General features: G+C 46.7%; 2 protein-coding genes across 5 annotated transcripts; both read left to right on the top strand.

The window, feature by feature from the left end:
• On the top strand, positions 1-14,356 carry LOC143327095 (tyrosine-protein phosphatase non-receptor type 7-like). Of its 4 annotated transcripts, none has more exons than XM_076741262.1 (11): positions 1-219; positions 6,541-6,699; positions 7,279-7,459; positions 7,576-7,660; positions 7,743-7,822; positions 10,055-10,192; positions 10,276-10,476; positions 10,726-10,916; positions 12,680-12,793; positions 12,902-12,986; positions 13,568-14,356. In XM_076741262.1, the coding sequence occupies exons 2-11, from the start codon at positions 6,599-6,601 to the stop codon at positions 13,649-13,651; spliced, it is 1,260 nt and encodes a 419-aa protein (XP_076597377.1). In that variant the 5' UTR covers positions 1-219; positions 6,541-6,598; the 3' UTR covers positions 13,652-14,356. The 4 variants fall into 4 exon arrangements, with proteins under 4 accessions (XP_076597377.1, XP_076597378.1, XP_076597379.1 ...); XM_076741263.1 differs by lacking the exon at positions 1-219 and adding an exon at positions 4,209-4,295 and having other exon boundaries at positions 13,568-14,113; XM_076741264.1 differs by lacking the exon at positions 1-219 and adding an exon at positions 5,833-5,902 and having other exon boundaries at positions 13,568-13,801.
• A 1,333-nt stretch (positions 14,357-15,689) lies between these two features.
• Positions 15,690-21,351, top strand: LOC143326755 (ADP-ribosylation factor-like protein 8A). The gene is made up of 7 exons (XM_076740604.1): positions 15,690-16,114; positions 17,466-17,546; positions 17,949-18,022; positions 18,592-18,685; positions 19,006-19,073; positions 19,288-19,358; positions 20,005-21,351. The coding sequence occupies exons 1-7, from the start codon at positions 15,992-15,994 to the stop codon at positions 20,055-20,057; spliced, it is 564 nt and encodes a 187-aa protein (XP_076596719.1). The 5' UTR covers positions 15,690-15,991; the 3' UTR covers positions 20,058-21,351.
• The last annotated feature ends 4,661 nt before the right edge of the window (positions 21,352-26,012 follow it).

Raw genomic sequence — 26,012 nt, forward strand, 5'->3', positions numbered from 1 at the left:
AGAAAAGGAAGTGGCAGAGAAGAAGGTAGAAGTGAAGACAAAACGACAGAGAGCAACAGATGAGAGAAAAGAGCAACGAGGACCGAAGAGACGAGAAGGAGGAGGAAGACGAAGAAGGAAGAGACGGGAGAGACAGACACGACAAGGTGAGGACGAGGGGGGACGAGGACGTGGTCACCTGGAGGACGACTGAACGCAGAGGAAGAGACATGAGCTGAGGTAAGCGTTCAGAAAAAGTTCTCGATCTTTATTTCGTCACTTTATTATTGTGACACTGATATTGATTTATGATCATAACCAGAGATGGAAAAAGTATTTAGATTCTTCAAAGTATGTGACACTTGTGTTACTGTGTAACTACTGAAGTACATTTGAGGTATCAATAAAATACTTCCTGGGTACCTCTACTCAGACAATGTGAGTACAAGAGAAGGGTCAAGGTAACAACTTTAGGACTTCATAAAGTACATTTTACTACTTAGTGCTTGAGTACAGTAATGGGATTACTGTGTAACAGGGACGATGGGCACATGGCCTAACAGCTGACACTGCGGAGGAATTCATTAGAAGAGAGAGAGAGAGAAGACTTTATTGATCAAGAAAATTAAGAAATGAAGTCGTTACAGCCGGCGAGTTTTACAGAAACAGCAGCACAGAAGGGTCATGATAGAAATGATACAGGACATAGAACAGAAAGTAAACTACGTATATGTACATCATGTACAGATTATAAAAATACTAAATACCATAAATATACTACTGCCCATCAAAATACTATAGCCAATGAACTGCCAGTGTCATATGTTGAACTGCAGTTGAGAAAATACTGTTGCACAGAAAGACGTTGAATTTCACAAGTCTGATCTGATTTGTAGTAAAATTCTGACATTTTTAGAAACAAGTATTTTTTATTATTATTATTATTATTATTATTATTATTATTATTATTAGTAGTAGTAGTAGTAGTAGTAGTAGTAGTAGTAGTAATAGTAGTATTCTCTTCATCGAGGAACTCCTCATCAGTTTTCTGTTTTTATCAACCTTTTCAAAGCATTCAGGAGTAACGAGTATCAGTCTTAATACTGCGATTCACAGAGTAAAGACGCCGTGTGAGGAAACGCTCTCTTCAGATTGTCTCTGCAGCAGATTATAGATTATAGATTATAGATTATAGACTGAGAGACTTGACAGACACGCTGGTCTCTGACCAATCACGGCTCGCTGTGTGATCCAATCGGAGTTACAGTGGAAACACCTGTGAGAGACGGAGCTCTGACTCCTCTGAGGGAAAGCTGCAGTTTGAGGATGAGGAGGATGAGGAGGATGAGGCACCTGACGTCTTCATCACTTCATTCTTCGTCACTGGACTCATGATGGGATTTCTCTCCCTTCACTTCCTGCTTTCAAAGACTCAGACATTTTGAGAGGGAAGCAGTCAGAAGTCAAACACGGCTCACGGCATCAGCACAGGTGTGTGTGTGATGTCATCGGGGAGGAGGTGCTAGTGAGCCACTTCCTGGAAAAAGAGCGTAAACAAACATGGCGTCTGTGTGTAATGCTGGCTCTGTTCCTCCTCCACGCCACCTTGTTTACAGGTGAGGGGCGCTCTGTGCTCCTATTGGTCGACGTCTCTCGCTCGTTGTGGGATTGGTCAGCGTTCCTCTGTCCGGTTTCGTTCCCAACGCAGAATAAAAAAATCCGTTTCTGCTGCCGGGTCGGGCTGGTCCAGCGGTTATCACGTGGTCTGAGGTGTGCAGGCAGAGTGATATAAAATATTTGATTACGGTAAAAGTACTCAAGCCTGTCAGTTTGATATTGTTATATATCATATTTACAGATAAATAACTCAACTAAAAATCAACTAAGCAGCAGTTTGATGGTGCAGATGAAGCAGGTGGAGCGGATTTCAACGACTGTTTCTGTGTTTTTGGTTGTTTACATTTAAAATTAAAGGCTCATCATGTTTTTTTGAGCAAAATATTAAACAAATACAGCAGTAAAATAAATGCAGTGGAGTAAAAAAGTACAACAGTTTCCTGAGGTTGAGGCAAAGGATAGGATGACATGGAAAAACTCAGGTAAAGTACTTCAGGACATGAGTACACGTGTCTGATGATTACCGCAGTAGAACTAATGTGTAATTCTTTTCACTTCACAAACAGCACAATGACTCAGTGCTTCAGTGCTAAATAAGCAGATTAATGTGAGAAAACACTCCAAAAACTTTGGTTCTTGACGGTTTTTATTGGTGGTGAAGCTTCGACGGAGGCAGGAGCGTCTCTGAGGAGCCGCAAACGTTCTCCTGATGTGCTGGTTGAGCAGAAAAGCTCTGACAAACATCTTTCTCGTTCATCACAGCCTGAGGTGAGCGGAGATCCTGCCGCCGCCGGTCGTCAGCGATCGTTAGCGGGCTTTGACCAGCTGACGCTAACCGGCTAGCTAACGTTAGCTCTTTGCGTTGGTGAATGCTCCATCTGAGCTTCTCATGTTTCCCACTGACCTGAACGTAAAGAACAATCCTACAACACAGCACGATGTAACGAAGCACGTCACCAAGTACAAGTACAAAGCTTAATAATAATAATAATAATAATAATAATAATAATAATTATTATTATTATTATTATTATTTATTCTTTCATTTCCAAACTGTGTGTTTGACTCTTACATGAGAAAAGACTTTGAGGCTGCTGAAGTGGTGGAATGTAACTAAGTACTTTTACTCTATATTGAAGTACAGTTTTGAGGTACTTGTACTTGAGTGTTTCCATTTTCTTCTACTTTATCCCTCACAGCGTTCAGGAAGCCGGCGCTGTACTTTTCAGTCCACTACATTTAACTGACAACATTAGTTTTGAGTTACTTTGCAGGTTATTAATAGGAAACATGAATCAGCTGATCGACGATCGTGAACATGGACGAAACGACCCGACAGTGTGTGAAGCTCCGCCTTCAGCAGCTGTGATGAACACATGAATTCATTCAGGGTGTTTGGAGAAAGGCGGACCTGCAGATAAGAAGCTAATATGCTAATGTTAGCACCGTCTCGACATGTGCACCAACACGAAGCCTGACACACCTGCTGCCACTCAGCGCTGCGCTGTGATTGGACGGCAGCTGGACGGCTCGTCTTGTTTGAAAGTCATCAGTTGGGGTTCAAAGTTCAAAAGGACTCGACTTTCCGTTGTAGACTGATGAGTGAAAAACAATATGGAGGTGTGAGGTTGAGTCAGTGTTTGCCCATAAAAGGCCTGATTTTTTTTTTTTTTTTTTTTGATTTCCTCTGTGGTAAATAGCCACAACTGTCAGGCTCTGATGTGTGTTGTTGTGTTGTGTTGTGTAACATCAGTGTGTGTTTGTGCTGTGCTGGTGTCGGTGTGTTGTGTGATTTGACATGAATGATTCATGAGCAGCTGTTGTTGGTGTGTTAATAATCAACGCCTGGAGCAACTCTTCCTCTCCTCCATTATCTCTCTATCTGTTCATTCGCTCTCATTGCTCATGACTCATTTCCCCCCCCCTTCTCTCTCTCTTTCTCTCTCTCTTTCTCTCTCTCTTTCTCTCTCTCTTTCTTTCTCTCCCCCCCCTCTCCCTGCCCCCTCCCCTCTTTCTCTCTCTCTCTCTCTCTTTCTCTCCCCTCCCTCTCTCCCTGCCCCCTCCCCTCTTTCTCTCTCTCTCTCTCTCTTTCTCTCTCTCCCTCTCCCTGCTCTCTCTCTCTCCCCCCTCTTTCTCTCTCTCCCCCCTCTTTCTCTCTCTCTTTCTCTCTCTCCCCTCCCTCTCTCCCTGCCCCCTCCCCTCTTTCTCTCTCTCTCTCTCCCTGCTCTCTCTCTCCCCCCTCTTTCTCTCTCTCTTCCTGCTCCCCCCGTCTCTCTCACTCTCTATCTCTCTCTGCTCCTCCCCCCCCCCCCCCCCCCACCTGAACACCTTGAATCAGGGTAATAACGGCCAGAAAAACAGGACATGTCTATTCCTGCTGCCTCCTCTCTCTCCCTCTCCTCACATTCTGACTTTCTCTCCTTCCCTCTCACTTTCTCTCTCCGTTCACTTGTTTCTTCTTGCCCCTGGTTTGTCATCGATTTCACGTCAGGAGGGTGAGACGGAGGAAAGCGAGCTCTCCCGTCTCCTTCTCCGCCTTTTCAATGACTTGAGTTGTGTGTTGTCAGTCAGTCTGATGTGGGAGCAGCTCTGGGGTCAGTTTTGTGGTGGTTGTAGCAGCAGCTCCAGCATCAGAGGAGGATTCACACCTGACTGCCTGAATTACACACAAACAGAACATCATTGCTGTCAAATAACTGGTAAGCCTGAACAACACGTTCACTCTCCACACTTATTGATAACGCTGAAACCTCCTGTAACTGGTCTGTTTTGTCTCATCTGATCTCAAAACGTGGGTCTGTGTGTGTGTGTGTGTGTGTGTGTGTGTGTGTTTGAATGATGGTAGTTTTAGTTTTTTAGTTTTACTGTAAACCAGAACAACAAGCCACACTAACGTATTTCTAATTATTGAGGTTTTCTAAATGTCTTCACAAACGTTGGTGAGTGGAAATAAAAGTCTGCAGCGTCGATAGAAACATTCTGTGTGGAACAAAGAGCTTCAGCACAAACTACAACCTCCCAAATGACCCTGAAGCTGCAGCAGCTCGTCTCAAAGCACCACAAACTTCATGAAGGAGGATTTGTTGCAGGACTGCGGTTTAGCTCAGTGTACCTAATAAACTGGCAACCGAGATGCTTGAACTCGTTTGAACAGTGAGGAGCCCAAAGAGAGCGATCCAGACCTCAGACCTGATCCAGGTGCAAACCGCCCCAGTGTGCTCTGGAGGTCACAGGTCGATGGCGCCACCGCCACTTTAAAGACAAACGACAAATGACGGCGTCCGACCCAGAGGAGGAGCTTCAACATGATGCTAGCAGGGCCTGCACCTGGGGGGGGGGGGGGGCAGTGTTTTTTGTTGCAGTGTTTTCTGCATGAAGCATCCCAAAAAGAGCTCATGTCACCGTTTGTGGGTCGTAGATGCCCACATGCGCGTGTGCAGGGGAACGCTGAACTCCATAATCAATAATCAGAAATCAATAAAGTTTAGTTTGAAGACTGACGCTGAGGTGAGGGTAGGCAAGGTGTGTACGTCTGTAATGTCCCCGAAAGTGATGGAAACGTGTGTGTGTGTGTGTGTGTGTGTGTGTATTGAGTCAGTGTGGCTGTGTGTGTGTGTGTGTGTGTGTGTGTGTGTGTGTGTGTGTGTATTGAGTCAGTGTGGCTGTGTGTGTGTGTGTGTGTGTGTGTGTGTGTATTGAGTCAGTGTGGCTGTGTGTGTGTGTGTGTGTGTGTGTGTGTGTGTGTGTGTGTGTGTGTATTGAGTCAGTGTGGCTGTGTGTGTGTGTGTGTGTGTGTGTGTGTGTGTGTGTGTGTGTATTGAGTCAGTGTGGCTGTGTGTGTGTGTGTGTGTGTGTGTGTGTGTGTGTGTGTGTGTGTGTGTGTATTGAGTCAGTGTGGCTGTGCTGACTTCCTGTTGTGAGGAAACTCTCTTCCGATGGAGACACACTGAAATGTTTCAGATCCGAATTGATGTGGAAACACACTGAATCACACACACACACACACACACACACACACACACACACACACCCTGTGTGTCTCCTCGTCAGGTTTCAGGCTGGTTGAGGTTTCAGCCGTCGTGCTTCTGTTTGTCTGTCATGTTTCTGATGACAGATCTGTGGCGCCTCGTCGTCGCATCAATAATTTACTCGTCATGTCAAACTTCCTTCACTGAGGCGACAACAACAAACTGATTCGGCCGTCGGCGACACGTGGAGCCTGAGCTCTGCGTCTCACTTTGTAAGGAAGCCCGTTAATGACGAAAGCGTCAAACGAGCGCAGGACAGACAGAGGAACACCTGAAAGGTGAGTGTGATCCACGTCTGCTGTCAGGGAAGCTTTAAGAACAGACCGCAGCACGCAGCAAACGTCAGCGGGGAACCAGTGGAGGTCCATGTACCTGCAGTAAAAGTACGTGTTGTCAAAGTGTTCCTGTTGTGTGATTGGACCGTTATGACTGATGCCTCCACGTTTAAAGAACCTTCTGCTGGTGTGTTTGGTCTGAACTGTTCGTGTACAATAAAATAACTACAGTGACATCAACTGATAACTATTGGACGGCTGTCAGACCTTCGGGTCCTCTGAGGTTGAATCATGTGACCCTCTGACTTCATCCGTCTGCATGCTGACTGCTCTGAGCTCAGTTGTCTCACCTGTAAACAGACTTAGAGTTTGGTTCACCTGGTGTGACTTAGAGCAAACAGGTGATGCGTTCAGGGTGATTTCAGACGCACATCGTCTCTCATCTTTGGATTTTAATGGAGAACTTGGAGGTTTTCTCTCCAGAACGTTCCACAGTTGTCCTGTGATCAGCTTCCAGCTCTGAAGCTCTGCAGGCTTCAGTGTTGTGCTGACGAGGTCACATGACATCAGCCGCCTCGCTGATCGTTTTAACGTCCAACAAACGTGATGCTTTGATATTAATCGTCCTCTCTCTCCTGCAGCGTGGTGCCACGATGACCCGCTAAGACCCACTCAAACACACACACACACACCAGGAGTATGTCGGTGGTGCGCTCAGCCTCTCCTCCTGCCGAGGACCCGGCCACGCCTCCACCCATGACCACGCCTCCTCGCAAAGCCTCGGTCCGCCTGCAGGAGAGGTGGGTTTAAAGCACACGCTGGAAAGACTCAAAATCCTCTTTCTGAGGACGTCACTGCTTTTTAAAAGGGTCCTGATTTACTAAAGATGTTTGTCACCATTTACACAAAATACACAAAATGCAAATCTACAAAACGCCCTCACTTTTAAAAACGTCCTCTCTTTTTAAAAACGTCCTCTCTTTTTTAAAATGTCTTCTCTTTTTAAAAATGTCCTCTCTTTTTAAAAATGTCTTCTCTTTTTAAAAATGTCTTCTCTTTTTTAAAATGTCTTCTCTTTTTTAAAACGTCCTCTCTTTTAAAATGTCTTCTCTTTTTAAAAATGTCCTCTCTTTTTTAAAAACGTCCTCTCTTTTTTAAAATGTCTTCTCTTTTTAAAACGTCCTCTCTTTTTAAAAATGTCCTCTCTTTTTTAAAATGTCCTCTCTTTTTTAAAACGTCCTCTCTTTTTTAAAACGTCCTCTCTTTTTAAAACGTCCTCTCTTTTTTAAAATGTCTTCTCTTTTTAAAACGTCCTCTCTTTTTAAAAATGTCCTCTCTTTTTAAAATCTCTCTTTTTCAATTGTTTCTTGGTTTTGTAGGCGGGGCTCCAACCTGTCTCTGCTATTGGACGTGAGCAGTCTGGGGGTGGAGCCTGTGTGCTCTGTCTCCACCCCTAAGGAGGTGTGGCTTCAGCTGCTTCACACCTCCTCCCGCCCGCTCACGCACACGATGCTGCAGCAGGCGGCCGTGGACATAAACACACTGAATGCAGAGTATCAGGTAACGCGCCGTCTGCTTGAGTCATCGGACAAAACAACTTTCTGACATTTCTGAGAAAACAGGTGAGATGAGGCGTGTTTGTTTTAACCTCCAGCTCGTCCCTGTCTCCTCCACAGAAGATCCCTCCGAACTTCGTGAGCGCTGCGGAGCTCGACGTTCCAGGACACATGATCAAAGACAGATACAAAACCATCCTACCCAGTCAGTAGCTCACCTGTCCGCCTGCACTCAGCAGAAACACACCGGACGCCGTTTTCACGCCGGTTTGCTGTTTTCTGTTTAGACCCTGAGAGCCGGGTGATCCTGAGGAGCCTGGAGGAAGAGGCCGGGCCAGACCGCTACATCAACGCCAACTACATCAGGGTCAGAGTCTCACTTTATTTCGTACTGAGTCAAGTCACGCTGCAGCTTTCTGAACCGTGAAAGCCTGCAGACATGTTTCAGGAGATGGAGCAGGGTGGGGCACTCTCTGTGGCGGCCATATTGGAGGTCGGTTTGTTTCTGTCCGGTTCAGAACAAACAACACATTTTGTTTAATGAGATAATATACACAAAAGGCTAACTCCACCCACCCATACGTCAGGATGTGGTTACCTTAGCTTAGCATAAAGACTGGAACCGGGGGGAAACAGCTAGCCTGGCTCTGTCCAAACACTTCTAAAGCTCGAAGATTAGCATGTTATTGACAGGACAGTTTGAGGCGTCAGCAGGAGCTACATGCTCGACTAATCTCTGAATGAAAAACCTGCCACAGTTACAGTTATGGCAGTCGAGGCCTGCGATGAGCAGCGTATTCACACTCATGCATCGCACTCAGTGGAAGACGCTCCTGTCCTGTTTCCACGAGGGAAACCAGACCAGCCAAAACATCTGACCTGCCCTGAACTCCTCCGATCATCCAAGAGTCAGATAGTTCAGCCAGTTAATCTACTGACTGACTGATCTGTCAGACCTCAGGAGGTACATGAAAAATCAGACGGAGATGATCAGTTCAGGGCTGACGGCGGGAGGAATCAGCACAGTGGGCATTGATTCAGAGGTATCAGTGAGATAGAGCTGCGTGTCATCAGCATAGCAGGTAAGAAAAACCACATGAGACGAGAAGGGGGCCGTTCCCCAGAGCACAGGAAGTGACAGCCATCAGTCCGGTACGACGCCGTGAGGCTGAACTTCACGTGTTTGATGATGAAAACGTTTGTATGCAAACGTAAAGAAGCTTCATGTTCCCTCTCACTGAGTGTCAATACGCTGCAGGCAGAGCCTCACTGAGAAACAGCTGCTGTGATCAGGTGATCGGGTGATCAGGTGATCAATACGTGTCATCGTGTCCTCTCTTAGTTTGGACTTTATTATTTTATTATTCAGTCCCTGATTAAATTAGTGACAGTGGAAACGTGTTTCCTTCAGTGTTTTATCACGAAGCAAACACGCTGACAGTGTGTGAGAGCGCTGTCAGTCAGCGTGGGCGTCTGCTGTGCGTGGGCGTCTGCTGTGCGTGTGCGTGCGTGTTTGTGTGTGTGTCGGACAGCTAAGCAAACAGAAACTCAGATATGAGCCATCGGTTTGGCAGCGTGGGAGTCTGACAACCAGGAAAACCACAGGAAGTGAGGGAGGAAGTGACACGTCCTTGACTCATCTCCCCTCCCCCCACCCAGCCCACGCATCCCTCACACTCTGCAGCCTCAGCTCTGTGTGTGTGTGTGTGTGTGTGTGTGTGTGTTAATCTGCTGACAGACACCTGCTGCTCCTCCTGATGTGGACCAACAGTTTGTTAAACACAGAAATAGCTGCAAACACATGAATTAATTTACACATATCAATAAAAACATGCAAATGAGTTTAAACTGGCGACTTGCCGATTGGACGCTTGGCGGCTGTTATTGACAAACAGTCATCGTTCACTTCCTGTCTTATGAGGTCAAGGATGTTGGTGGTTTCAGAGGTGGAGGGACGTGATGAAGTTCTGGGTTTCTTATTTTCCTCTCTTGTCTAAAACTCTGCTCGACATGATGTGACACAGCGTCTTCTTAAAATCCCGTCCTGGTCTTCGTAAAGCTGGACCCTCTCCCTGGAGTTCTCAGAGGGAAACGGGATCCTGTGACACGTTCACACCTGATCCAGGTGTCTGAACATATTTTGTTGGAGGTGATAAATCAAGACACGCCTGCACGCAGGTGATCAGACACCTGGACACTTATGATGGTGTATGAGCAGGTTTCTCACAGTCCATGTAAACATGACGTCCTGGGAGACTGAGCATATAATGAGTGTGTGAAGGCGCTCAAACACACATTTAAAGAGTCACTCACAGGTGCGCTCCAGTACACGCTGACATCACTGCTGGACTCCAGGTGCATCAGAAACGGTATTTTTCATTACAGGTACAATCCAAGTTAGGATTAAATCAACATCATGGCCTTCATCTGCTTCCACACATATCGCTCTATTGTCCCGTTACATCATCGTCAGTCACCTGAAAAGCACTTTGAATGATATTGATCTGTGTTAAAGGTGCTATATTGACACATTTTGACTGATTGATTGACTGATTGGTTGCTGTTAAAGTTAAGGAGCAGCTCCTCCTCTTTGCTGCAGGGTTACAAAGGAGCTCCCAGGGCCTACGTCGCCACCCAGGGGCCGATGCTGCACACCGTGGGGGACTTCTGGGACATGGTGTGGCAGGAGAGGAGCAGCATCATCGTGATGGTCACCCGACTCAAGGAGAACAACGAGGTGAGGAGACGCCACTCCTCCTCTCGCCCTCCTGTCCTCCTTCTCTTGACCTGTCCTGAAAGTGTTTGTGGTGTTTCCTCCAGAAATGTGAGCTGTACTGGCCACAGCCGAGGGAGAGGAGGAGGAGGAGGGTGAAGGAGGAGGACGACGATAACGACGATGAGGAGCAGAGGGAGGAAGAGCGGGAGGAGGAAGGAGACACGGGCCGATTCGGCAGATTCCTCCTCAGAGTGAAAGACAGCCGAGAGAAAGACGGGTTCACTGTCACCGACATGGAGATCCAGGTGTAGTAAACACACACTCACCCAAGAACAGTTCTGAGGTAATTGTACTTCACTCGAGTACTTCATTTCTGCTCTACTGCAGTTCAGAGGGAAATATTCTAGTTTTTGTGATGAACACATGAATGCATCAACAAGTATCATCCAGTCACATCCAGTAAAAATGTGACAAATGTGTGTGTGTGTGTGTGTGTGTGTGTGTGTGCGTGTGTGCATGTGTGTGTGTGTGTGTGTGTGTGTGTGTGTGTGCAGCTGGGTGCAGAGCCTCGTCCCATCAGACACTACTGGTTCACCTCTTGGCCTGACCATCACATCCCACAATGCACCGCTCCTCTGCTGAGACTGGTGGAGGAGGTGGAGATGTACAGCAAGTCCCTCCTACCATCCAGCTCTGAGCCAATCACAGCGCCCGGCACCCCTGGACCAATCATCGTCCACTGCAGGTTGGTTCCTTGTCGCTCAGTTTTTGGTGCTGTCAGTAGCTCCTCCTCAGCAGAGGAGGATTGTGGGAGTTGTGTGAATGTTCACAGCTGATGGGAGAAAACACAGATTCATGTTGAACTGTCACAGCTGCTCGAGTGTCTCCTCCATCACAGTTTTTGATTTTCTCTTCACCGTCAGTCTCGTACCAGAGAGTAACTGGAGGAAGGAAAATGACTAAAACTGAGAAAAATGATGAGGAAATCATCCCTGAGTTTGTTTTCTGTCACATAAAAAAGACGAAAAATGAAAGTCAGACGTTTGCTAACAGGCATGCTAAATGCTAGCAAATGCAAAATGTTGTCTGATTTACAAAATAGTTTAAATTTTTTGACGAAAGTCGTGATGTTACGGAAAAATAAGACTCATAAACTGACAGACAAGCTGAGTATTGGCACAAACATCTCATATAATTATTACTTATTTCTCTAAGTAATTGTTTTTCAGCTCTCATTTAAAGAGGTTTTCTTTAATAGCGCAGCGGCTGCATGCAGGACTGAGTTACTGAACAGTAAAAGCAGCTTCTGAGGAATCAAAACAGAGCGGCGGATGTGTCGAAAGCTACTTCCTGTTCGAGAGCGTTGACGGGCGTACCTGAGCAGTCAACCGCGGCCGAGAGGACAGATGAAAGCGTCCTCGGGCGGCGTCGTGGATATGAGCCACAGGCCGTCTCCACATGCAAAGAAGCAGATCTGTGCATAAAAACACAGAAATTTGTTTCTCAGATACGACTGGAAAGAGGAAACAGATGAAACGACGTGGCTCAGTCTGTAGAGACAGACAGAGACGTCCTTCGTCCACAGTTTGACTTTATTTGAATGAATTTGGATTTTAAGTATGATGATAAAATCAACTAAAATAAACTGGATAACTAAAATTTTAGTGATCTTTAGACTGAATTAACATTGTTATTTTAATACCATTCTGTCAGAGACATTGTGTTGCAGAGATGTCTGCTGAAGTTAGCATGCTAACAAGCTAGCTGCGGCCTGTCCTGTCTCCCAATACCACTTCGTACCTCTCATCGTCAGAGTCCTGGTCTGAGCTGCTGTAAACCACCTCGGTACAGTTCTCCCTGTCGTCAAACCGGCCTCCTTCGGTCTCAGAGGCTGAGATGATCCCCCAGTGCTCCGTCAGCTAAGCCAGTCAGCTGAGCTAACAGCTAGCTGCAGCTAATGATACAGCTAAGAGTAGCAGTTAGCGGTTCCTCTGGTGACGCGCTGCCTCCTGTTTGGAGTGTCCTTCAACATGTGGCTAATTCTTACACATTATACCTTAAAGTACTTTTTAAAAATGATCTAACGTGAGAGAAAAGAAGAAAAAACAAGGGTCTGATACACAAATCTGTTTTCAGTTTGTGGACTTTTCTCAAATTTGTGTTTTTTTGTGAAATGTTGTTTGTCGCTAACCGCTAACAGCTCAGAGACGTGAAACTTTGGCATAAAGTTGAAATACAAATGTAAATGCACCACGTTACTCTCCACGCTGCGTCTTTCAGAAGCAGTCTGTCCGTCTGACAGTGAGACATCAGATGCTCGTCTCTTGTCTCGTATCTGCACGGTGCTCACGTCCTCTTCGTCACGTTTATCACGTCACGTTTATTCATCTTCGTGGTTTTGCCTGAGCGAGATCTTCACCTCTTGCCTTGTGAACAGGTGACGGTCATCAGGCTGAAATGAGCAAATTATGATTATGAATTCCATTAATCTCTCTTCTGTCCTCTCAGTGCAGGTATAGGGAGGACGGGCTGTTTTATAGTCAGCAGTATTGGCACTCAGCAGCTCCGAGAAACCGGCCAGGTGGACATCCTGGAGACGGTGTGTCAGCTTCGACTTGACAGGTGGATGAAACAGTCCTCTCTTTCCGCTGCTCTGTCTGTGCTTCCACATTTGGTTAATTCCGAAAATGCCACATGTCTGACCTGTAGTCCCTCCCCCGTCCTGTGCAGGGGTGGTATGATCCAAACCACAGAGCAGTACCAGTTCCTGTACTCCACACTGGCCCAGTACAGCTGCCAGCTCCAACACAAGCAGGTACTCACAGTGATTCCTGGTCCATCGCACTGATCCAGTAACTGAACAACAGAAGAAGCACATGTCTCCTCTCTGCATGTCTTTATGTTAGTCTGACAGCATTCGGTTCAGATTGGTGACGTGTTGAAAGTGATACTGAAATGTCTCAGGTCCGACCTGTAAGACCTGCCGTCCTGACCTTCTGAAAGTGAACAGAGTGTGTTTTCAGACATGAGAGCGACCGTCTCAGATCTCCTTGTAACTGTTAGATCTGCTGTTAGAGCTCGATCAGGGACCTTTATCGCCCTCGTTTCCTGTCTGTCTGTAATAAAGACAAGAAATGCCAAAAACGCTCAAAAAGAAGAAGTCACAAGGAGATCGCAACAGATAGATTCAACACCACAGACCGCTGTTTGCATCCTGTCTCCAACCAAAAGTCAACACCACGGCCACAATCTTACCAAAACCTTAATCAAACGTGGCCTAAACTCAACCGAACCTGAACCATAGAGCTGCCAGATCAGATGGTGTTGTGGTTTAGATGTGAGGACTTTAGATTCCTCTAAATGCAACTGTTAAACACAGTGTTTGCTCTTCACCAGGAGCAGAACCAGCAGAACTCTGAGGACCAAGTCAGCATCCAGCTACAGAACCTGCAGCTGGACAACACACAGATGAAGAACTAACACCAAACCTGGAGAACCAGCAGTGTCTGCAAGGCCGGGCACACACCTGAAGAAATCCAGGAGACCTCAAAACCAGCAGAACGCTCAACAAACATTATCAGCAGAACCAGGAGGATGGAAACCAGAGAACTTAAAGACAGCAAAGGACACCTGCGGACAAACCAAAAGAACTGATGTATGTCAGAGGAGTTGGGGAACCAACAGAATCAGAGGTGTCAGGATCACACAGGAACCCCAACAGAACTGGATATGTTGGTCCTGAAGGACTGGCCCCCACAGAGGCTTTGAAAAGCCAGAGCATCATCCTGGACTGAAATCTGACCTTTGTCAACTGAACCACAAAGTTTGAACCAAGAGAACCGAGAGAACCGAGAGAACCAAGAGAACCAAGCACAAAAAACAGACTGAAAACAATTAATATCAAATCAAATCCAATCAATAAATCAGGACGACTCTTTGATGCAGTTAATGTGTGTTTTTCAAGCAGACATGAAGATATTTAATGAACGAGTTCCTTTAAAGATGATTTCAGTGGACTGAACACCAAAGTCAGACTGCAGCTTTGTTACCGTCTTTCTCAAACAGTGCGTCATGTGACTCGCTTCATGTGTTTAGAAAAGCAGCGTTTAATGAACCTTCACTCGCCTGAGCCTCCATCATTAAATATTAATGATTAATTATTCATTAAACATCAGTAAACAGACGAGTTCAGAGTCAAGTGTCTGTGGTTGGTTAGAGGAGTGGCTTGACAGGAAGTGACATCACTTTGGCTTTCTATCACCTCCATATGAAATGCTGATAATGAAAAGGACGGAGTCAAGCTGACCAGGTGAGAACATCACATCCACCTCCTGCTGCTCCTGCTGCTCCTGCTGCTCCTCAGTCTCTCTGCAGCAGCTCCACACTTGTCTCGACACCGTGAATCTTATGAATGTGGACGACAGCGCACACCTTCAGATTGTTTCATGAAATTCAGACTAAAGCCAGAGCTGGAGGCAGTGATGGGTTACGAGACAACAGGCTATGAGCCGCCGACCCCCAACAGGGCTGCAGCCAGTCGGCCCGCCCTATAATCCATCCAATCAGTCATCCATCAGTCCAGGTGTGACACGTGAGGACTGAGGCAGAAACATAAAGTTAAAGGTAGCAGCCGGAGACATTTGTTGGTGACAAACATGTTGTAGAGACTGTATGCTGGAGAGTTACCCTGCACCACGTTTGAGTCTGTTACTTGGTGATAATTAAATTAAGCACAAAGAAACATGAACCGTGTGAATATGAAATGAACTGAAACAGTAAAAGTGTTAAAACTGGATTAACAGAACAGGATTCAGGTGAAAGTGCAGGAGCCACCTGTCCATCAATTCAGCTTTTATTTGATTTTAGTGTATTACCAAACAAATGTCAGAGTAATCAGATTACCAGGATTTCATACAGACAATGTGGGCCCTCTGAGGGTCAGTAGGGTCTCATCTTGTATCCGTCTGTTTTCCCTGTGACTGTCAGCCTCAGGTGAATGAAACCACAGGTGTTCCTGACAAACTGTCTTGCTGTTTTACAAATGTGTCAGACAGACAGTTTAATGGCTCATTAAGAAGATTCAAAATGCTGAATTAAATTAAACACAGTTTAGGTTTTGGGGAGGCTTTGAGAAGAAAAGCAGGACAGCTTGAAGAGTTTCCATCGAGTCGCTCTCCTGACTGTGTTCCTGTAATAACTGTGAGTACCTCATGTAAACGATAGATGGCAGTGTTTCAGTCACACAGAGCATCTGTCTCTGTCTGTGTCCTCTTTATCTGCTCTCCTCTGCTTCCTCTATCAACCCCACCCAAACAGGAAGAAGAGCCGACAACATGCTGACAGATTAAATAACTTAAACAATTAAAAGAAAACTTAAGATGAAAAACACCCCCTGCGTTTCAGTTTACAGCACATTTATTTAGAAGATATATTTATGTCCATGTTGAACTTTTGTTTGACGAAGGAAGACGAATGCGCTACTCCGATGTTTATTTTGAAAGGCTGTACCGGATGTGGCGTGATTTGTAATATCTGTCTTGACGGTGCTGGTAGGAAAAGGCGTAGCTAGTAAACATCACAGAAAGCCGAAAACACAAAGTGGATATTACAGCCGGAAAACAACGACTTATTGAGTATTGTATTCGGTTCATGTAACTCCTGCCGGTGTCGTCTGTGTTCCTGTTACCGTCCGTGGTTGTCACAGCCACTGTCAGCGTCCACAAAAAAGGACTGTCGGGGCGTTAGCCAGCTAGCTAGCTAGCATAGCCACCTAGCCGTAGCAGCAACAGCCGCAGCTAGCATTAGCATCAGACGACAAAGATGATAGCGCTAATCAACAAACTGTTGGACTGGTTCAAGGCGCTCTTCTGGAAAGAGGAGATGGAGCTGACCCTGGTGGGGCTGCAGTACTCCGGGAAAACGACCTTCGTCAATGTGATAGCGGTAGGTTTCAGGACAATTTGATGTGCTAGCGCCAGCTGTCAGTTAGCATCTGGCTGCATCCATTGTTATCCTGCGGTGGTGAGGTCAGCTAGCTGCCGACTTCAGCAAGACGGTGAATGAGTCAATGTGCCTCCACTCAGCGTTAGCTCACATTTCTATCAGCTGGATCCTCGGTGGTTTTCCCTGAGAATTCACGCTGCTAACGCTCCGGCTCTTGTGAAACACCAAACCGCTGCACTGGGTCTAATTGGACAGCTGTACCGGTGGATGTTCTCACCGCTGGGCTCTCCACCATCAGTGGAGACATCTCTATTAGAAACGAGGGCCGGGGGTGTTGGGAACTGAACTACCGGCCCCGGTATGTCAGTAGGGCTGGAGGTATGATCGGTAGAGTTGGGGGATCGATCAGCCCCCTCCCGTCAGAGTGACCTTCCCTCTGCGGTCACAGTAGAGTCCATCCCGGTCACATCCTCAGCTGAGCAGCCCTCCTGACATCTGCCTCCTGTGCTTTCTATTTTAAGTTTTGAGTGACCCACTAACACAGATTTTACTTAATAGATAAATATTTATTTCCCGGTATTAGTTTAACAATATAAACACTTAATGAGGGACGCACTGATCCAGCTTTTCTCTCTGGATATGAATGTGAGAGGTGAGCTCAGAGGATCTGCAGGTACCTCCGCTCCTTTTCCCCAAACTGAACATGTGGACCTCAGTATGTGAACTAATGGGACTATCTGTCTGTAACGTGAGCTCAGGCGGCGCTAAGATCAGTCCACAGCCCGCCGTGACTGAAGGAAGCTAACTGATTGATCAGTAATGGTATTGATTAAGGAGCAGCTGATGTGGATCTGTGACATCATGGCTGATACCTGATCAGGTCATGGTGTCAAATTGATGCATCACTAATATTTTAGTTATTAGGATTTGTGTTTATTTCAGGTCTGAAATGCAGGATGGAGCCTCAGTGATACTGAGATCAGTTTAAAATGTGCTAATGATGTGATGTGTTGTTGATGGTCGTATTGTTGTTATTAAACATAACAAAGAAACATAAATCTGGCTTTTGAGACGTATGACTGAGGTTTGGACTGAGCGGGACATTCAGCAGGACGAGGACAAGCCCGTCAGTGCTGTCTGTCCAAACTGGCAGGTCTTATGTCTTTATTAGAGAGGTGACAGTAGGGGAATGAGGGGAGAACGGGATGAGGACAGGGAGCCTTCAGAGGTCCCTGGCTGGACCTGAACCTGGGATGCTGCAGGTCATGATCCCCATCGTAACCCTGAGCTCACCTCACGTGTGTGTGTGTGTGTGTGTGTGTGTGTGTGTGTGTGTGTGTGTGTGTTTCAGTCTGGACAGTTCAGTGAAGACATGATTCCTACAGTTGGCTTCAACATGAGGAAGATCACTAAGGGCAACGTCACCATCAAGGTTGGTATTTCTGTGTGTGTGCTGGTTTGTGTGGTTTGTCTTTTCTCAAACGTTGGCTTTACGAGCCTCTGTGTGTTTGCTTATCTCCTGTCGGTCGATCATCATTTCAGACACTTTGGATGCAGCAGCTTTCTTCCTGATATCGTTCTTGACCTCGTTGCTCATGTAGATATCAGTCAGAAAACAGAAGAGAGAATTGAAGTGATCATTTAAAAGATAAGAATGATCTCACTTCAATGTATTTTATGACGAGATGCAGAATTAAAATTATCACAGTGACTGTAGAAAAGACTGTTTTTCACTCTCCTCTTAATGCTTTCATGTTTCTGTCTCAGTTTATTGTCCTTAAGAGTGAATTTTCCGCCTGTTTGCACACTAACTGTGGACTCTTCCTGTCTGTAGTTGTGGGATATCGGCGGTCAGCCTCGGTTCAGGAGCATGTGGGAGCGTTACTGCCGAGGAGTCAGTGCCATCGTGTAAGTCCTGCTTTCCTAAACTGTGGTATCTGTCCCCTAAATGGGTCGCTGGGACGTTCCTGCTGTGACAGGAATCCCTGGAGTCGTTAATGAGACAGAGGACAGTCAGGCACCAAATCATCCTTTTGTACAACAAACAGAGAGAGCTGTCCAGCATTAAATCCAAAATCTGAAGGCTTTTGCTGAGAAGACTTTGGTCCAATCGTGTCCAAAATCATGGAAAAGTCCTTGAGTTTGACCATCAGAAAGAAGCAGGACGCAGCGTGCAGGCCTGCAGGGCGAGCGGGTCAGACTGGTGGAACTGAGCTCCAAAGTTGGTTTGCGTGCTGAGAGGAGATGTAGGAAGAGTCGTAGTGATGTTTTGGTTTTCAGTCCAGTTCAGCAGGACAGAGCGTGATCTGATTGGAGGGCCTGGTGACCTGAGGAGACAGTCACATTTGATATGAAGCCTTCTCTGCTGAAGCCGCAGCACGTTAACGACAGCTCTGATAATTGTTCTAATGGAACGTCTTCTGTCTCTTTTCTCAATGAACGTACTGATGTGTTCACGCTTCTTTCTCCTGTTGTAGCTACATGGTGGACGCAGCAGATCCAGAGAAGATCGAAGCCTCCAAGAACGAACTCCACAACCTGCTGGACAAACCGCAGCTGCAGGGAATCCCTGTAAGAGCACACCAGAACGGGCTGAGTGCAGCCGGGCAGACAGAAGAGCAGCACCAAGACGACCGAGACAGACCGAGACAGACCCAACTCAAACTGACCAACCCTGAAATCTCCAGATCTCAGTGAACCAGACTTGAACTGACCCAGATGAACCCGACGGACTCATTTAAACTTGTTGTGTCTCTTATAATCCAATGCATTAAAGATTACGGATGCGTTGATGTTGAGTATCGACTGTCAGAGGTGAAACCTGCTGCTGGATGACAGCTCAGGGGACAGTGTGACTGACAGCTGTCTCGCTCTGTCCTGTGTGTCTTCAGGTTTTGGTTCTGGGCAATAAGAGGGACCTGCCAGGCGCTCTGGACGAGAAGGAGCTCATAGAGAGGATGTAAGTCCACACCTGCTCCTGACTCACCTGCTCCTGACTCACCTGGTGTTTTCTGATCAGCCAAAGTCTGTGTGGAGACGTGTGAGCTGCATGCGTGACTGAGGGTCATGTGACTGCTTTCTGTGTGTGTGTGAGAGAGATTGTTGATGTTCCTGTATGATCATGTGACCGCCGCAGGTTGTGATTTCTATTGGTTGTGTCTGTGTTTAATCAGGAACCTGTCGGCCATCCAGGACAGAGAGATCTGCTGCTACTCCATCTCCTGCAAGGAGAAAGACAACATCGGTACCACGCGCGCGCACACACACACACACACACACACACACACACACACGTTTCCCTCTTTGACATAATGGGTTTACATCCTCTGAACCTTAAACCTGAGGATCAAACAGACCTCTGCAGTGACACCGTGAGGACGCCAAAATAAAAGTCTCAAAACAAGTACAGAAGGTACAGTATGGAGCTGCCTCTGTGTGAACTCTGCTGCTCAGTGTTTGAGTCACACAGTGACGAATGCAGAGCTGAAGTCACTGGAAACAAGCCGAGCGTCTCAGTTTGGACTTCAGCGTCTGTTTGTGCTCGCAGAGCGTAAAACTCTTTTTAGATTTCTTTAACTCTTTGTGAAGTTACTGCTGATGCAAATCAAACATTTCCTGCTGCGACACATTAAATGTATTCTACCAGAGAACCAGCAGGAGGCTTTTATTGTGAAGCAGCGACAGGAAATGCAGTGTATTTATCAAAGAGACTAAAACACACACAGACACACTTTACTCATCGTTCACCTTTTTCTTTTCTTCTCCTCTCTCCCTGTTTTTCTCCTGTGTTTCTGTCTCTACACACACACACACACACACACACACACACACACACACACACACACACACACACACACACACCTGTCTCACACACCTGTCTCTCTCTGCAGACATCACTCTTCAGTGGTTGATCCAACACTCCAGGACTAAGAGGAGCTCCTGAGAACACACACGCCCCCAACAGAACAGGCCACGCCCACCTGTCCTAACACACTCGCTTTGATCAAACCCCCCCCCCCCAAACTTCCCCCCCCCCACAGCTGTCCCCTCCATCTGCCCCCTACTTGTGTTAAAGCCTGACCCTCTGCTGCCCTCAGCCCTGCCCCTCAGGATGCACTGACGCCCCGTTTTTGGTTTTAACTTCTGACTAAGCATCGAACTGTGACACCTGGAAGCAGGTAGAACAGGTGACGAAGCAAAGCGTCCTGACGGACACATTCAGCCCCCGTCAGCCATGTTCAAACAGACCTCTTTCAGAGAGGAAACCCCTGACATGCAGCCGTGTCGGCGTGACGTTTGAGTGACGACAGTTAATCTGAAGTATTAATGAGGTTTGAAGGCGTCTTTGTTCTAGAACATCACAACACAGAGCAACACACGCTTAAAAACTCCCACATTTCCCGGGAAACACAGCAGAAAATAGGTTTTAAAATTGGCTGAAGAGACTCTTTAATTTTCAGTCTGTCGCTGGAATCAAACCTCCGGTCGCGTCGGTGTTTGATGCTGGCAGCAGAGCAGCGGTGTCAGTGCATCTTTACAGATCCACTCAGCAGCCTCCACCAGGATCCTTCTTCCATCTTCTATTACTCCACAGTCAAACTTGAGGCCACACTGACGTTCAATCATCGCCATAAACTGTAAAAAGGCAAAAAACAATTTTCCTTTCATTTCGATGGACATACAGACACTTAGCCTCGTTAGCCGGTTAGCTGGAGCCTGGTTTGTGGATCTGTACCCCTCCTCTGGTCTTCCCATGATCCTCCTGTCCCCCGTCCCCAGCTTCATCGCCTCACATCTGCCTTCATCGTCTCCTCTCTCCTGTTGATTTCCATTCCTCCCTCTCTACCTCCTCATCTTCCATCCATCCATCCGTACCTCCGTTCCTCCACGTTTATATAACCCTGAGATGCTCCTCTCCCTCCTCGTCTGTTGTGAACTCCTCGTCCTCCTCTGTATTCCCTCTATCCTTCCTTTCTTTTCTTATTTTTGGATGTTACCTGTCGCCAAGCCCCGCCCCTCATCGTCTCTCTCGAGCGAGGGATTAAAAACCTTTTTATTGCACTGTTGATTTTGGTTTTGTAAGATATTAATAATGAGAATAATGTTAATAATCTTCTTATTGTGACATAACCTGGTCTGGCCAGATGTAAGGAAGCGGTACTTTAACTGGAGGAGGAGAAATGTTCTTCGTTCTGTTCATATCTCTGTAAGAAGCTTTTTATTTCTTATTTGTTTTATATTGTTGTTGTTTTTTATGCTTTTTGACTTCATAAGTCTCCTCTGGATGTGAGCCGAGTTCAGTGTTTTCTGCTCTGAGAGGTCTGCTGATTGGACCAGGGGTGTCACGTGATCAGATGCAACCGTCACATCACGTCGGCGTATTTTAAACATTCGACTCGTTGAAACTCCCGCATATTAAATGTTTCTTTTAAAATCGACCGAATGGACACATTTTCATGATTTATGACATCGAAATGCGTCTGACATAATCTGACATCACCACCAGGGGGCGGCGTGGATATGGAAGTCTGTGGCCGCCGACGTTGAACTGAATTTTTAAATTAATTATCATTTTTGTTCCAATGATGTGTGTCAGCGTTTGGAAATGCAAAATTACCATCAAAATAAAAGCTCCATCCAGTGTCATCATCATCATCATCATCATCAGCATCATCATCATCATCATCATCACGTCCACACAGATGGGAACCATTCCATTTTAATATTGGCAGCCACAGACGTCCACACATACCAGTGTTTACCGTACGTTTGCTGACTGAAGGAAATCCACTCTGTCCATTTAATCATGACATTTATACCGTCAGCTGGTGCTCGTGTGTGTGTGTGTGTGTGTGTGTGTGTGTGTGTGTGTGTGTGTGTGTGTGTGTGTGTGTGTGTGCTAGCAACAAATTTTCAAGCAATTCCTTGTTTAGCTAGCTGGTGATATCGACCAAGGCAAAACAAGGACGAAGCGAAAGAAAGCTTTGAGGTGTAAAATAAAGGAAAAAATAATTCTGGTTATCGGCCAAAATATTCTAATCTGACATGTAATGAAGAGAATTTAAGAGAACAGTTATAAAAAAAAACAAAAAACAGATTAAACAGTTTTCTTCAAGATTTTGACATTGAGTGGCGTTAGCACGTAGCAGAGATCATCGTTAGCGTTACGCTCACATCCTCATGTTATTCCCACTGCTCGTCGTGCCTGTCTCTTTGTTTTGCTCAGCTCTGTCCTCCTATTGGTACTTAACACATTTCTGACACGCCCTGGTCCTGACGGCAGCCAATCAGACTGCAGAACAGGGAGGAATGTTACCTGTCTGTATGTTGTTTTGTACTAAGCTCGTTTCGTTTGAGTGGTCAAACTCTTCTGTGGGAGATTAATTCTGCTCGCACTCACTCACCTGCTTTACGCTGTCGGGCCAAACGGGGTCTGTCCGGTTTCAGACCAGGACCAGGAGACTTCAGGTCTTTCTCAGTCCACATTCTCGTGAAACATCGTCAGTTAGAGGCCAAGACCTGTCCCAACTCAGAGTCCGTATTCAGGCAGAAATGCTCCAGATGATGCTAAAGCTACAGCTAAGTTCATTCTCGGAGAGTCTCCCAGAATGAACTTCACATCAGCTCGCAGTCAAACCCAGAGCTTCCTGCACCGTCGTTATAACCTATCAAATTAGTCTGGAGATGTTTCTGGCAGGAAGTGAACAGCTGAGGTTTCAAACATGTGGCTGTTTTATCAAAATGAGCTGAGCTGGTGGAGTCAGCTGGATCCATGTCCAGGTTCTAGACGGAGCGTTCTCGTAGGTTAGACGAGACGTGGAACGGGCTCAGGCTCCCAGAAAGACGAGGTGGATCTGTGATGAGGTTCCACCGCAGCAGAGCCAAACGTTTCAGCCCTCTTTGTCCCGACAGTGAAAAGCTGCTTATTGTTAATGACGAGCGGAGCCGTCGATCTGGACGAGCTGTGTGAAGGACCAGCACCTGTGTGAGGAAACACCTGTCAGCAACAAGCACAACTCACCTGTCGAGTGACGTTTCATTCCCAGAACACCTGAATGTGCTCCGGCTCCGTTTGTCCTCCAGCTGCTCCAGGTTTCAGACTCTGGTGGTTTCTGAAGCAGCTGTCTCCACTCTGGTCCACTCGAAGCGTATTGATCTGTGGATCAGCCAGCACAGTGATCATTAGTAATTGGTGCTGCCGAGCAGACCGGCCCGCAGGGGGAATGTCAAAGGTTCAGACGTCCAGCAGAGACACGACGTTTGGTCAAACATCAGTGAACCGGTTGGTTCACGTTAGTTTGACGTGTCCTGAAGCAGCCTGCCGTCCTCTGCACGCAGGTAAAAGAAAACACCTGTGGAGCCAAAAAGTCCAGTTCACCACTTTTCTTTGTTATTTCGGTGCATAAAAACAAGAGTTTGGAAAGCAGAGGACAGATTCTCCCTGAAAATGTGTCGTCTCTGGATCCGATCAGCTCTGACGTTGATTGAGCAGCCTGTCAGGTGTGTGTTGAAGCGGGACGCCTTCAGATGACGGCCGTCTCTGTCAGGTGGAAGGCGTGAACCTTGAGATCTCCCCTGCAGCTCTGCTCTGATCGGCTCTGGTCTCTTCTGTTTGCATGCTGAGGGCAGGGATTGTGTATCTGTGGGACCCGATGAAGTAAATGATTATGTTGGTGCAACTTCCTCATTAAATGGCCTGAATCCAGTGCGTCACCTGAGCATTAACCTGCAGAAACGCAGTCCGAGCACACGAGATGAGATGTACTAAAGCAGTACAATAAAACAGAAGCATGTTTGTGTTCTTCGTGTCTGAGGAGGACGGTGTTACAGTGTGCTCACAGCACGTTTCCCACAGGTGGAGCACTGGAATTAGGTCTTTGTAATGAAGTCTGACCAGAATTTTTTTTTATGGCAAATAATCCAGTGACATCCTGCATGTTCAAACGGAGACTGCACAGGATGTAAACCGCATCACGATGATCCTGTGCAGCAAAAGTCCAGACAGAACGAGCAGCATCTCAAAACCAGTCGATGCTCGGCGTCATTTCAGAGGAAACGAGCTCCGTGAAGACCAGCTGTAGGCGTTAGGCCAAAAGAACGGCTCATCAGCTGCTGTGAACGACGGGCTGGACAACCGGAACCTTAAAGACATCAAAGTTCATTCAGATCAGTCTCAGCTTGTTCCAGAGCTTTTGACTGTCCTTCACCGTCTCCATCGGCTGTGGAGCCGTTAATCGAGTTAGCAAACGGCAACCAAAGTTAAAGCAGACGTGCTGAGCGGTGCTGTGGGCCAGCTCTGCCTGGACCGGCTCTGCCTGGACCGGCTCTGCCTGGACCGGCTCTGACTGAACCAGCTCTGACTGAACCAGCTCTGACTGGACCGGCTCTGCCTGGACCGGCTCTGACTGAACCAGCTCTGCCTGGACCGGCTCTGCCTGGACCGGCTCTGACTGAACCAGCTCTGATTGAACCAGCTCTGCCTGGACCGGCTCTGACTGAACCAGCTCTGATTGAACCAGCTCTGCCTGGACCGGCTCTGCCTGGACCGGCTCTGCCTGGACCGGCTCTGACTGAATCAGCTCTGATTGAACCAGCTCTGCCTGGACCGGCTCTGCCTGGACCGGCTCTGCCTGGACCGGCTCTGACTGGACCGGCTCTGCCTGGACCTTTGTGGTTTGGACATGCAGGATGAAGTCGCTGCCAGCGTCCGTCAGTCTCGACCTGTTTGTACATTATGGTTTGATTCAGTTCTATAATGTGTTTTAATAGAAACATGCTTGTGTATGATACTAATTAAATACTATGGAGAAACAAGACGAGGCGTTCCTGTTTGAACGACCACATTTAACGTTTCATCAGTCGAGTCGTGTTTGTTCACAGGGTCGTCAACAGAAAGAGTTCAAACCACCAACGCTGATGAAACACTGAAAAACTGAAACCTGGATCTTATTTTGTGAACGTCTGAGTTCACCAGCAGTTAACTGAGTCCTGAACGCAGTACAAAACCTAAGCAGTATTTCAGCAGTATTTAAAAAGTACTTCAACTTCTAACATGATGATTTTGTTCTTTACCCTTTTTTTCTTTGCTGCGGTGAAGCTTTTCCGTCCAATCACGTTCTAGTGTCTCTGATTGCAGACCTGCAGGTTACTGATGAGACAGCAGGGGGCAGCACGTGCACACACACACACACACACACACACACACACACACACACACACACACACCAACCAAACCTCATCAGTGTTTCACATCGACTGTGTTCCTGTGTCTGATAAGAGTGTGTGTGTGTGTGTGTGTGTGTGTGTGTGTGTGTTGGGTCAGATGTCTCTTCAGCAGTTCAGTCACCGTCAGTCAGACTGAGGCCTGTCGGCTGTTGAAGTGAAGACACTTAAAGAGGAATTTAACACTAAATCCACGATCTGATGTTTTCAGTCTCTTTATTAAAATCTCTGTCGTCTTCAGGGTTCGACCTATCAGCAGATATTTCTCAGGAGAGAACTCAGTGACTGTCGTTGTACGGTCATAAACAGAGGAGATGGTGGGTGGTGATGGTGAAAAGGAAGCTGGAAGCAGCAGCAGAGGAAGTATTCAGACCCTTTACACAAGTAAAAGTACTAACACCATACTGTACAAATACTCTGTCACAAGTTAAAGTCCTGAAAGTCAAAGTACACGAGTGCAGAAAAACATCCCACGAGGCTTCAAACCTCAAAATGATTCAAACCATTTGAAATGTTTTAACGTGAACAAGACGATTTAAACGACCGTCAGAGTCGTTTTCTGTCAATCATTTCACCTGTTCTGTATAAACTGGTCCGGCGCTCTGCTGTGAAGGTCGACACCGTGGATGTGTCACATGATCGGTGAACGGCTGAAGGCCTTCAATATGGCCTCCAG

Source organism: Chaetodon auriga, chromosome 10 (assembly GCF_051107435.1).
Source record: "Chaetodon auriga isolate fChaAug3 chromosome 10, fChaAug3.hap1, whole genome shotgun sequence".
NCBI classification, from domain to species: domain Eukaryota; kingdom Metazoa; phylum Chordata; class Actinopteri; order Chaetodontiformes; family Chaetodontidae; genus Chaetodon; species Chaetodon auriga.